A 13,906-nucleotide genomic window follows, 5' to 3' on the forward strand; every position below is an offset into this window, starting at 1 on the left:
GTCTAAATTATACTGTATCTTCAAAAATTATAAAACTAAGTAGGCTAACATAATACTTCCATCATCCTATGATTCATGTAACACCTCTGATTTTCAGTGAACTACTAATTAAGTGAATTATACAATTCTTGTTGATAAGAGAAGTTTAAGTCGAAATGATGGAACTTTTTTATTTCAATAAATCTTTTATACTTTTAACACATTAAATTTTCTCTCCCAAACTGAACATTTTATAAATATTAATATTTTTCTTTTTCATAAAGAGGAAAGTGAGATGGGTTTCTTTTTGTTTCAAAACCTTTTTTTCCCTCTCCCAAGGATGAAGTCTACAAATTCTTGTCTTTTATATAAAATGGCTGTATAATAAAATATGCAGTCTTTGCTTCCCACCAGTTGTCATATAATATAGTAAGTAGTAATTAACAATCCTTTTTATTTGCTTTTTCTAAACAGTATGCACAGGTAGTAACAAAATTCACTGACACCGCTACTCTTTTCTTGAGAGAAATAAAACATCAATTAACCTACACAAATATGGTAATTAAACTGAGAATATCAAAATAAAGATGCTGAAGCCAATTCATCTTTAGACTGCTGGCATAAAATTTTTATTAATCAGTAGGTCATAAATTTTCTCATCACAGCTGAAGCCACTTTATGATATAGAAATTTCTCTTTCCTATCTTGAGTAGAGAAAGTCCATTTTTGAGGATATGTTGTCCAATTACTAGAACACTTTCTGGATTAGTTACTTGTTTGTGATTTATACTGACTCCTCCTTCTGTAATCATTTGGTACCTAAAAAATAGAAATTTATAAAAAGTAATCTGATTTATTTCAAATTTAAATACACATTTATTAGACTATATTTTGGGTAGGTATCCAACTTAAGAGAGTTCTGTGCACTTATTTCTTTTCCTCAAGGAATTTTGAATAAGTCATTACAGTACAGAAAAACATCACTTTTTTTTGTTTTGTTTTTGTTTGTTTGTAGTGTGTAAGAGCTTCTAATGTAGTGTGTAAGAGCAGAATGTAACAACCTGGGTTAAAATTGTAGCTTCCACCATTAGTAGATGCATGACTAACTATGTAAACTATGTTCTGACTTGGTCATCTATTACTATTATTAGTGTAGAAATATTTTTCAAACCTTAACCTGTAAATAACCATGTGTTATTCCCATTTTCTCTTTTCATGCTTTTGAGTGAAGAAAATTAGGCTGCAATGTTTTTTTTTTTTTGTTTGTTTTGTTTTTTAACTTTTGCTTGCCATATTGTTCAATTAGCATAGGTTTCCAAAGTTAATAAGACAAAGAAAAGAGATGTTGGAGAATGCAAACTTCTTCATTAGAGGGGGAAAATGACTGATAAAAATGCATTAGTTAATGGAGCTCTTAATTTACCTGGATCATCCAGATACTTCAGATTCAATGTTTAAATTTCTGATTTCCCTGTTTCTGTATTTTCCCCATTCTTGTTTGCTGAGCCTCCAAACTTAAAACTTTTTTTTTTTTATACTTTTTGCTCAGTCAACAAATCTTATTAATTTTAAATTAGTCTTTTTGATCTTCATGTTGATTAGCATTAGTTAAAATCCTGTATCAAAACTGTCAATTTCCTTTCTTCCATTTCTGGCTTTTCATTGTATTCTCATTTTTATTCATTCTTACAAACTATCATCTATCAAATGTTGGCTATAAACAGAAAGCCCCACAAGTTACAAATAAGTGATTTCCTATCAAAATATTATTTAAATTTTGTGATATCCAGTTTTTGGTAACTGAATATCTTTCCTTGAAGTTTCCAATGCTTATAGCAATGCTTGGCACAAAATAAGTACTGAATAAATGCTTTTTGATTTAACATACATCTCAAAATATCAAAACTTTTAAGTTCTAAAAACTGATTTTTCCTTCTCATTCCAATACTCATTTTGTATTTTTCTTTGTTTCATGAGGTTCTCATGGTCAAAGAATGAGCCTCTCCCTCTAGTGTCAATCTACCAGTCCCTTCTAGTCTACCAGGACTTCTCCCTCAACAATGAACAATTGAAAGTTCAACAATGCACTTTTTGGAAGATAATAAAATGTATTAGTTGTATCAGGCAGAAAAAAAAAAACTGCTTAACTAAAATTCATGATGTTTGAACTATGCCTTTGGACATAATTAATAATTAATATAAATCTTACCCTCTTGGACCATGTGGAATGGCATTTGCTTTGCGACATATATCTAATACACTTGTTCCAGGATCAAGAACCAATTCAGAGAATGGAGCTCCTTTAAATAGCTCTTTTAACTCTTCATCAGACATAATTTCAAGCGCATCTATACTGCAGTGATAAAGGGCTTGTGTACACCTGAAAAAGATGAATATCTGAACATTTTAATAAACGTATTTATTGATGATTTTGACCCCAAAGCAATTTTAAAAGTCATAAAATTTTCTAAATGGAAGGGCTTTTAGGAATTACTTAATCCAATATTCTCATGTTATAATGTGAGAAAATACTCTAAAAATGTCCAGGTCAAATTTGGTTAGTAACAAATTTGCAGCCTAAATCTTAGATCACTTCTTCTAACTATAGCCGTTAATCTTTTGAATGAAACTTGTCCCATATTTCATTGTAAAATCTTACAAAAGTGATGTGGCTTCATATCTTCTAGGCTAGCTAAGATTTGAAAAGATTACCTTTTGGCAGACTGTAATCCTTCTTGGCCATGAACAAATTTTGTTACTTCTGTTGCAAGTCGTATCTGAGGCCCCCATTTTTCTGGTGCCTTGGTATGCATCTGCATTATATCTTCAATCTCGGGAAGGGGTAAAAAAGTGAAGAGTTTAAGGTACCTTAAAGAAAAAAACAGCAATATATTCTGTATTTTCTATAATATTTCCATAATCTTTCCTAACTTCCTTACATTTCAAATATTAATCTTCAAGTATCAATTTTCAAAGAAATCTCTAATGTTTTGAATATTTTTAGAAAAATACTATGCCTATCTAGAAAAGACCATATATCAGCACTGCCTAAATGAAGAAAATAATTTTGAACAAAATTTGGAAAACCCTTGTGAAAAGCTTAAAAAAAAACCAGAAACAGAGGCCCAAAACTACTGACAGCAACAAAGAAATAAATTGATGTTTGCTATTTGGGAAAATAACACATGGCATGGCATGGAAATTATTTGGGACAAACAATAACAGATTTTGCACCTGTTTATTTCTATTGAAAAGAGGTTCGCTTGAAATGACTAAATGATTTATCTAATGATAGATACTAGACAGTTAATTTCCCTACCATTAATTACTTCTTTGTCACTTGAACATTACTTCATGACATACATACCTTGCTGCAATTCTGTGATTTTTTGAAAATAAGTGCTATGCAATCTAGTGTTTGATAAACCCCCAAAGATCCTAACTTTTGGGATAAGAATTCATTATTTGACAAAAACTGCTGGGAAAACTGGAAATTAGTATGGCATTACCCACACTTAATACCGTATGCCAAGATAAGATCAAAATGGGTCCATGACTTAGGCATAAAGAATGAGATTATAAATAAATTAGAGGAACATAGAATAATTTACCTCTCAGACTAAGCTGAGAGGAAGCTAAGGAGGAAGAAATTTGTGACCAAAGATGAACTAGAGATCAATATTGATCAACAAAATAGAAAATTTTGATTATATCAAAATTAAAAAGCCTTTATACAAACAAAACTAATGCAAACAAGATTAGAAGGGAAGCAACAAACTGGGAAAACATTATCACAGTTAAAGGTTCTGATAAAGGCCTCATTTCCAAAATATATAGGGTCAATTGACTCTAAGCCATTCTCCAACTGATAAATGGTCAAAGGATATGAACAGACAATTTTCAGATGATGAAACTGAAACTATTTCCTCATATGAAAGTGTTCCAAATCACTATTAATCAGAGAAATGCAAATTAAGACAACTCTGAGATACCACTACACACCTGTCAGATTGGCTAAGAATGTTGGAGGAGATGTGGGAAAACTGGGACACTGATGGACACTGATTGGATTCACTGATGTGAATGAATCCAACCATTCTGGAGAGCAATCTGGAATTATGCCCCAAAACTTATAAAGTTGTGCATACCCTTTGAATCCACAGCATGCTATGCCAAAGAGATACTAAAGAAGGGAAAATGCCAAAATGTGCCAAAGTGTTTGTGGCAGCCTTTTTTGTAGTGTTTAGAAACTGGAAAAATTAATGGATGCCCATCAATTGGAGAATGGTTGGGTAAATTGTGGTATATGAATGTTATGGAATATGGATTGTTCTGTAAGAAATGACCAGCAGGATGAATACAGAGAGGGTTGGAGAGACTTACATGAACTGATGCTAAGGGAAATGAGCAGAACCAGGAGATCCTTATATACCTCAACAACGATAGTGTATGAGGATGTATTCTGATGGAAGTGGATTTCTTTGACAAAGAGAAGATCTAACTCGGTTTCAATTGATCAGTGATGGACTACACCCAAAGAAAGAACACTTGGAAATGAATGTAAACTGTTTGCATTTTTGTTTTTCTTCCCGGTCCAATTCTTCCTGTGCAATAAGAGAACTGTTTGGTTCTGCACACATATATTGAAAAGGACATACTGTGACATATTCAACATGTATAGGACTGCTTGCCATCTGGGGGAGGGAGGGATAAAGTCAGAACAGAAGTGAATGCAAGGGATAATGTTGTAAAGAAATTTTTTTCAAAATTAAAAAAAAAAGTGCTAAGTTAAAGTAGTTTAAGAATATACATAAATTAAATACTGTAGTAGTTTCTGTTGATGTGGGAAAATGAAGCATATAAAGGATTCAGACCTGCAATGAAAGTGGAGTAGGTTGAACCAAAAATACAATGGAAATGCCAACATTTACTGGTGTAGAACTGAATTAACAAACAAACAAAACTAATCAACAACCTAACAAACAAAGAAGGTAAAAATACTTTGGTGGGACCTAGCAGGTTCTCTAAAGTGCAATGTTCTTGAAGTTTTCAAGAGCAAGATCAGTAAAAATTACTGATTTGCTATGAAGAAAGTGTCATAGGCAAGACATCAATTACCAGTCTAGAGAGACTGAAGATCAGAAAAGGAACTTTACATTGAAACTCATTTTTCAATTCAATGTTATTCATTGAATTCATAATTCAAAGTCCAAAGTATTTTGGACATCTTAAAACTGAAAAACATTTTCCTATTTAAATTTAAATATTGTATAAATATGTATGCCTATGTGGGATTTAACATATACTTCTCCCATTTTTAACCTATATTGGACTACTTGCCACCTAGGGGGGAGGGAGGTGGGAGAAGAGGGGAAAAAACTAGAACACAAAGTTTTGCAAGGATTAATGTAGAAGAATATGCTTCGAAAAATCAAATAAATAAATAAATGAAAAAAAAATAGATATACATATATATGTATATATGCAATCTATCAACTAGTACAGCTACTGGCAATAGAATGGAAATTTGGAAATACATGATGAAAAAGAAAAATTCACTATAGATTTAATAATTCTGATCGCAAGCAGGATATCTAGAAAATTTATCTCACTTATTTATCCCACTTGGGATAAATTTGTCAGAGCCAGAAGAGTGACACCTCACACTGTTCCAGAAAGGAAGATTCAAAACCTCTAATTCAGAATCTAGCACCTAATGCTAAGCATTCAGAAATCAAAATAAGACTTCTCTGTTTTAAATAACTTAAAACAATATACATAGAATTTTTGCCAACCCTCCTCTGTGATATGCTTCTTCATCATCTCTTTTGCATCATGGTCATCTTTTTTTTTTTTTTTTTTTTTTTTTTAACACTGGTTTTAATACTGCAGAAATCCTTTTTCTGTTTATTTCATTTTGCTTTACTCATATAAGGCATCATTTAAGGTTTCAGTGAAATTGTCCCTTTCAACATTTCTTACGGCAAAATAGTTTTCATTACATTCATCTGTTTATCAAAATTTATCCTCTTTTAGCTTGCATTTCTTAAAAAAAAAAAAAATGCTGCTATAAATAACTTTTCTTTATTTGGTCTTCCTGGGGATTAAGCTTAGCAATAATATTGCCAGGTCAAAAGAGGCAGTAAAATTTAATGACTTTTTTGGACATAGTTTGGAAATTGTTTTCTAGAAAATGCTTTCCAGACTAATTTGCAAATTTTTCATTTCTATAGTATTATTTTAAATAACATTGTCTAATATTGTCCAATCCATTTGCAATGGAATTTTAAAATCGTGTTCTTTGGTGGGTTTTCTTGGGGTCTCTGGAGGTCTTTGGGGCAGCCTTCTTTTCATCAGATGTTAAAAGTCCAAATCCTTTACTTGTCTCCTTGCCTGGGGCCTAGGCTAGCTTTCTTAGAGGCCTTCAAGTGCAGGAAGCCAGGCCAGCCACCACAAGGCTGATGAAGATGGAATTATATATGTGTGTGTGTGTGTGTAACATATATGTAACACTTCTCCAAAAGATATCATGTTGACAAAAAAAAAAAATCGCTAGCTTAAAATGACTAAACAAACATTTGCTATTTCCTTCTCCAATACTTTTACAGATGAGAGGAAACTAAGGCAAATGGTTTTAAGTCACATTTCAACTCGGGAAGATGTCTTCCAGCTCTAGCACTCTAGCACACCTTACAAAAAAAAATGCTTTAAAGTATTTTAGTAGTATTTCACATTATTATGCAATTAAACTACAGGTATTGTCAGTCACACTGAAATCACTTGAAATGATTATACACATATAAAATATACATTATACACGTATAAAATATACATTATACTTGCACATAAAGAAAACCCTTATGGTAAGTAAGTATAAATATATACAATTAACAACAACACAAAGCCTGCAAAGAATTTTTTTTAGAGTATATCAGATAAATTCTAGGATAATTGTTTACTAAAAAGAGAATCATGTTGGTTTGCTTAAGCACTTTGGATTAAAGAATGTTAGAGCTGCATGAAATAATCTAAATACAGGAAAAGGAACAATACTTAAATTTTTGACTTGTAATTATGGGATTTATATATTTTTTCTGTAGCAAATTTTATCTCTCAAAAATCATCACTTACTTTTCTATACAGTCATCAGGCTGTCTGACAAAAAATTGATAAAATTCAAAAGGAGATGTTTTGTCTCTGTTTAGCCAAACAGCATTGCCAGCAGATTTTCCCAGTTTAGCTCCAGTTGTACTAGTAATCAGAGGAACAGTGATTCCAAATACATCTTCTCCAGTCATCCTATATAATAAAGAACATTTTTCAGTGTTAACTTTGTAATTCTTACAAAGTTGTAAATACCTTCCAAAGGCACATTAGAAAAAATATGAGCTAGATAAGAAGCAAAAATAGATGCAATTTATAGTCTCTCTCTTAAAATATTACAGCTGGAAAGGAATGGTACGGAAAGATGCATGGGTGGACCTATGCACAAACAGACACAGATAAGACACACACGCATGTGCTGATAATTAAAATTAATTTTGCTAAAGACCTGAAACTAGGACTCAGATCTTGACTACTAGTTATAGTAACTTCTCATCTACTCCATTCGAGTAGCACTTGCATGAATTCTTCAATTGCTCTACTATCAAGAGGCTGATGACTATACCTCAAAATCCTTTTACAAAAATATGGCTCATGTTTATGATTTTAAAAAGCATTTTTTAAAATTGATGAACCTTATGGATGAGGTAGTAGAAGCATTATAAGTGACCACTTTGATTCTCTAATTCTTTCTAAAGTACTATATGGCATATTTGTAATATAGAAATCAATTGCACTTTGTGAATTTTAAATGTCTCAAGATAATCGGAAATACAGTTTGCAGAATGAAGGACTTTCAAGAGTAACTAATTCCAAAGTATTTAAACATAAGGAGCCCCATTAAAATCATAATTTTAAAAAACATTTTAAAATCTAATACAAAAAAAAAAGAAAAAAAGGCAAAAAAGAAAAAATTGTCTTATGTGAGAGGATTTCAAAACGTAGTAATTGACATTTAAAGCATATATACTAATATGTACACTGTATTCAGAACTGTCCACCTTTTCTTTGTTTCCTTGTAGGTTTTCTTTTGTTCTCTATATAGTGAACTTTTAATTCTTTATTCCCCTTTCCTCTCCACCACTTCCCCCAAACAGGCTGCAGTTAAGCATGGATATATTTATATATACGTACACACACACACACACACACACAAATACACACTCCCACACCTACTTATAAATATATAAAATTATCTAAAACTAGTAATAAACTAGTAATATGTTTGACAATGTAAATTTCTTTTGTTTTTAATCTTTTTAAACTTTGATATCAATAATTACCCCCTCTTAATTATTAATACAATAATATAGTTGATAATTAATTAATAATTAATAGTTAATCTCCCCTGCCCCAAAGATCCCTCCATTATCCTCCCTTTCCCTCTCCATCCATTTTCCATTAATCTACATACTTTATGCCATTGCCCTTAATCTGTACGTCTGCCTTATTCTATTACCTTTCCCTCTAATTTCTTTAACGATTTTTGGAGTGTATTATATCCTTCTAAGCGAAGATATTGACTTGCCCAAGGTCACACAGCTAGGAAGTGTTAAGTACTAGGATCAAATTTGAACTCTGGTCCTCTTGACTTCAGCTCTGGTGCTCTATCCACTGCACCACCTAGCTGCCCATGTATTCCCCCCCTTTAACTCATTCACTATGTGAGTAGTAATGTACTTACTTCTAGGCATCCTCTTCCATCTAATTCCTCAGTGTCAGTTCTTGCTCTTATACTTTATTTGTACAGCATAATTACTGTTTTTACCTCTTCCTACAATTTTGCTTTTTAAAGTCATACCATATTCAGCTCTACCTTTTCTTTCTTTTGGATTATCCAATTACTAATGACAATCTTAGACATATGATTTACATTTCCGCATATAAAACATAAAGTTTATCCTTAACTGAATCCCTTGAAATTAGCCTTTGATGTTGGTTCTTATATGTCAAATTTTCTGTTGAGCCTATTTGTAACAAAATCCTGACAATCTGACAGTTCACTGAATGTCCATTCCTAGGATAAGGAGGATGTTGCCTCTAGCTTCAGGTCTTCCTTCAATTCTCTCTGGGCCTAGAACCTAAAACCAAGAACTCTACTGGCTTCTGCCCTCACCAGGCAGAAGTGTATGGTTTCTTCTTGCCCAGGGTCATATCTCTCAGTTGGCTCTAGCATTCCCTATCAGCAGAGGTTCTCTCAGTCTCCCCATGAAGTGAAGCTCAGTAAGTTGAGGTGTCTTGTCTGAGAGATAGGATTTAACCTATGTCTTTAAATCCAGTAATATGTCTATTACATTACACCAAATCTGTTATACAAGAACTAACTAAACTGGAATTCAACACTAGAAAACTGGCCACCAATTAATAATTTTCTGTTAGCCACACAGCAACTTAAGAAACCAGATATATAGAAAGGATACAATCTGTGTTGGTATAAAGTACTCACATCAATTAGGTTATAGATGCTTTAAATAAAAGTTGCCCTATGAAGTCACATATACAAGGTAATTTTGCTTAACTCTTTTGTTGTTACGAGAGAAACGACTTATGAAGCAAGGAGGTATATAGCCAAAATCTAGAAAGAGATGTGAAAAATAAAGTGTGTCAATAAAACTTAAATATAAAATAGCATTATAAACTGGGGGGGGGGGGGGGGGGGGGAGAATATATAAGCAAAACCAAAAGGAAACTTTCCTCTAATATTTTGAATCATATATATATAAAAAAAAAGATTTTACCAGTTCTGCCTTTTATGGCATTTGCAACTATACTATCCAAGTTAACTACTGGATTTCTTACATTAATAATTTGTTAGTTAAAGGCTCAAAATTACACTATCCTGTGTATTCAGACTATTTAAGTAATGATTATCATATCCTTTTGACATAGTGAATTCCCAGTCACTGGAGTTTGCCAAGGAGGGGGACCAAATATCAGGGATATTATAAAAGTAATTCATATTTCTGGTAGGAACTGAATTAAGTTTCCATTAGCTCTATTTTGTTTTATCTTAATTTGTATAAATCTTATACTTGTGATGCATATACGATTAAATTTATGTATATGTATTATTTTTTATCCATATATATGTCTTGTCTTTGTATTCCAGTCTTAGTCTAATGCCTCGGTCTAGAGCAAAGCTTTTTAAACTTTTTTTATTTGCAATACTTTTTCACCCAAGAAATTTTTATACAATATTGGGATACCAAAAGGGTTTACAACTCAATATTAAAAAGCTTTTGATCTAGAGAAAATCTTGAGTCCCTGGAAGACTATGCCAAGGAGAACACTTACTTTACTAAGTCCTAAGATGATGGCAAGTTTTAAGTCTGAGTGTAGCAATGGACTTATGTTGTCACCTAGCTAAATTCTGAAAAACTCAACACCAGATTAATTGAGGCCACAACAATCAACCAGGATTATTGAGATTACAATCTGCACTCATGAATGGAGTGTCCAGAAATATGAAATCATATTATCTTGATAAATTGAGTTTCTTGAAGGAATTTATTTTATTTATGGGCCAAAGTCAACTGTGTCTGCATTTAGAGAAATAATTTGGCTAAATTTTATGAGATTTATCCATCTTCCTGTACCATCTTAGGGGAACTAACCCTATTAGCTCTGGAATTCTTCCCTATATCTCAAAAGCCAGACACTCTTGGTGAGTGTCACAGAGCCCACTATATCTAGCCTGTCCCAGTTATGTCCACTTCTGCCAATTTCTTGCCATCTGTCACTTTTTGGACCATTACACGTAGTCTTAGACCCTATCCTTAGACAGTCCTTCTACTCTGTTTTGCTTTAGTTTCTGAGGAGAGTTAACCTTTCTTGCTAAGGCCCACCCCTCCACTTCATTCTTTAGTTTCTTCAGGAAACTCATTCCAAGGATCATAACTCTAATCTTCAATTTCCTTTTTTCTGCTGATTCTTTCTTTGTTACTTAAATCTTTCCTCATGAATCACTTTATATTCATTGCCTACATATCCTCTTACACTGTGCCTTCCACTCTCACCAATTACTAAAACTATTTTCTTTAAATTTACCTTAAATTCCTTAAACTGGGAGCCTTTACTTGGGTCTTCATCCTATTTGAACACTATGCAGTACCCTCTCTTTTGGACACTTTCCTACCTTGAATACCCTGGTATTGTGCTCTTACTTTGCCTTCTCTTTTGCTAGTTTATCATTCATTTCTAATCCCATGAAATGGGGTTGTCCTCCAGTGCTCAGTGCTGAGGCCTCCTCTTTCTTTCTATAGGCTTTCCTGGTGACCTTATCTGCTCCCATATGTTCAATTATTAGCTCAATGCAGATTAGTCAAGAGCCAGCTAGGTGGATAAAGTACCAGACTTGGAGTCAGGAAGACCCAAGTTTCAGACACTTCTACATGTGTGACAAGTCACTTAACCCTGTTTGTATCAGTTTCTTCATCTGTCAAATGGAACTGTGGAACTAAAGGCCAAACCAGTTCACTAATTTTTTTTTTTTTTTTTGGCCAAGAAAACACCAAATGGGATCTTGAATGGGACAGGACTGAAAAAAATGCAGATGCTTTGCAAATTTACTATATGTAGTCATATATCCTTTCCCCATATCCTGCCCTACAGCAACTGCCTACTGACATCTCCATCAAGATCAGTACATCAAATCTTACAGAACTTAACAATTTTCTCCCTTAAAGCTTCCTCAAACATTCGTTTTTTCAGTAGAAGACACCATCATACATCCTGATATCCAAGTTTACAATTTCAGAACCATTCTCTTTCTTAATTGCTACTAAGCTACTAACATTTCACTGACTCTACCTCCTTTCCTTTTCTAGCTTACATCCGTTTTTATCAATTCAAATAACTGCCGCCACCCCCACCCCCCCAAGTTCAAGTGCTCACTATCTTTTGCTTGGATAGCCTATTGCAATAATAAAATCTGGTCTCCCTGTTTCAATCTTGGTCCTCTCCATTCATCTGGTGCACAGCTGCCAAAATGTTTGGCATTCCTCTGCCCAAAATATTCCAATAGCTCTAGAATAAAATAAAACCCCTCAGTCTGATAACTAATTTCCAGTTTGGTCTGAATCTTTTATTTTTTTTTTCCAAATTTCACAGTATTCTCCTTCCTAAATTTATGTTCCAGAAAAATAGATCTACTACTTTTCCCTAAATTAAGCATTTTGCCTCTCACTTCAGCATCAACCATATTTAAAACCTATCTTTTCATCACTTTCTTCCTCCAAGGGTCTCCCTTCCTCTTCTCCAGAGGTTAATTCCCAGTCTTTCCTCCCTTCTCAAATTTCCTCGAATTTATTTATCTGGGTCCAAAATAAAATCTCAATGACTGGAGTTGGGGTAGAGAGTGATGCGAGGATGAGAGGACACAACTATCTTTTTTTTTCTATTTGTCTTTATACTGCCTAACACAAAGTTTCGAAACTCGTTAAGCCTGCGCTGCCTATCCCCAACCCACCTCCTCCACAGAGCTAGAAGCAACCTCCATGCCTGGAGGCCCTTACTTGTGGATGAATTCGTATCCAGACACTATGTTGCCCAACTGGTCCGAGCCTCCGAGCTGGATGCGGCACCCATAGCGCTGGTGCAAGTAGTAAAAGTCGTAGGCCTGGAGGACTGGGTAGAAGAATTCAGTCAGGCTCATGCCCTCCGGGCTCTTCAGTCGCGACTGCACACTATGACGGCTCAGCAGCGTCCCCATGCGAAAGCAGCCACCCACGGCGGCCAAAAAGTCCACCAGCGACTGCTGCGAGTACCACGCGGAGTTGTCCAGGACGGTGAAGGTGCCCCACGTCCGCCCATCGTGGAAAAAGCGCCGATGGTGGGCGGAGAGGCGCTCCAGAGACTCCCGCAGGGCGCGGGCATTGTCCCGCACGCGCTCCGCGCTCAGAGCTTCCCGCTCTTTGGTGCGGCCACTGGGGTCCCCAAGGCGCGCGGTGGCACCGCCGACTACAGCGATGACATGGTGACCAGCGCGCTGAAACTGCAGCAACCCAAGAACGGTCAGAAGGTGACCGACGTGCAGCGAGTCCGCTGTGGGGTCGAACCCGCAATATACAGTTTGTGTGGTGCCAGCCTCGGCTCCCCTGGCCAAAAGCTCCGGCAGCTCCAAGTCCACTCCCTTTGCTGGGAAGATTTCCTTGAACAGACCTCGCTTTCTTTGCGTCACTAGCAGGTCCTGTGGCCCCGAGTGGCTCTCACGCTGACCTGACGGCCGGACCTCCAGCCGTTTGCACCAGCTGAAACGGCGACCCAGCCAGAAGAGCCGCAACGTGGGCGCCGCCATCTTGTCTGGCTGAGCGGAAAACTTCGCAAGGCATAGTGGGATTGTAGATCCGGTCTCCTCCCCCTCCTCGGGTCCCCCGGGTCTTAGAGAGCCGTGCTTCCGGCCCTGGAGTGCGGAAGACTGAGGTGGAAAAAGTTGATTCTGGCAATCGCTACGTGGTCCTTGGCAAGTCCTTAAACTGTATCCTAGGCAACTCTCTTAAGACTGTAGGTGTCATGCATTTTTGATTTCCTTCACAAGCTAATTGTACAATAATTCAGAGTCTGATTCTTTTTGTACAGCAAAATAACGTTTTGGTCATGTCTACTTATTGTGTATCTAAGTTATATTTTAATATATTTATCTACTGGTCATCCTGCCATCTAGGGGAGGGGGTGGGGGTGGGGTAAGAGGTGAAAAATTGGAACAAGAGGTTTGGCAATTGTTAATGCTGTAAAGTTACCCATGTATATATCCTGTAAATAAAAGGCTATTAAAAAAAAAAAAAAAAAGACTGTAGGTGTCAATTTCTATTCTTTAGGAATCCCT

At 35.3% G+C, this 13,906-nt stretch overlaps 1 protein-coding gene across 1 annotated transcript; it reads right to left on the reverse strand.

Annotated features, from left to right (window-relative positions):
• Positions 1 to 582: 582 nt before the first annotated feature.
• On the reverse strand, positions 583 to 13,386 carry YARS2 (tyrosyl-tRNA synthetase 2). Its single transcript, XM_012551690.3, has 5 exons — positions 12,597 to 13,386; positions 7,111 to 7,278; positions 2,692 to 2,847; positions 2,189 to 2,359; positions 583 to 798 (listed from the first exon to the last, which is right to left on the reverse strand). The coding sequence occupies exons 1-5, from the start codon at positions 13,376 to 13,378 to the stop codon at positions 639 to 641; spliced, it is 1,437 nt and encodes a 478-aa protein (XP_012407144.1). The 5' UTR covers positions 13,379 to 13,386; the 3' UTR covers positions 583 to 638.
• Between the last annotated feature and the right edge of the window lie 520 nt (positions 13,387 to 13,906).

The sequence above is a fragment of the Sarcophilus harrisii genome, chromosome 5 (genome assembly GCF_902635505.1).
Source record: "Sarcophilus harrisii chromosome 5, mSarHar1.11, whole genome shotgun sequence".
In the NCBI taxonomy this organism is placed as follows: Eukaryota; Metazoa; Chordata; class Mammalia; order Dasyuromorphia; family Dasyuridae; genus Sarcophilus; species Sarcophilus harrisii.

What these genes read in the sequence shown, in the direction of transcription:
- YARS2 (XM_012551690.3), bottom strand. Translation starts at nt 13,378, where the DNA reads ATGGCGGCGCCCACGTTGCGGCTCTTCTGGCTGGGTCGCCGTTTCAGC. An exon ending in GGATACGAATTCATCCACAA is followed by an intron (nt 7,279 to 12,596) that starts GTAAGGGCCTCC and finishes TTTATTATATAG; the next exon opens with GATGACTGGAGAAGATGTAT. An exon ending in CCTGATGACTGTATAGAAAA is followed by an intron (nt 2,848 to 7,110) that starts GTAAGTGATGAT and finishes TTTTTCTTTAAG; the next exon opens with GTACCTTAAACTCTTCACTT.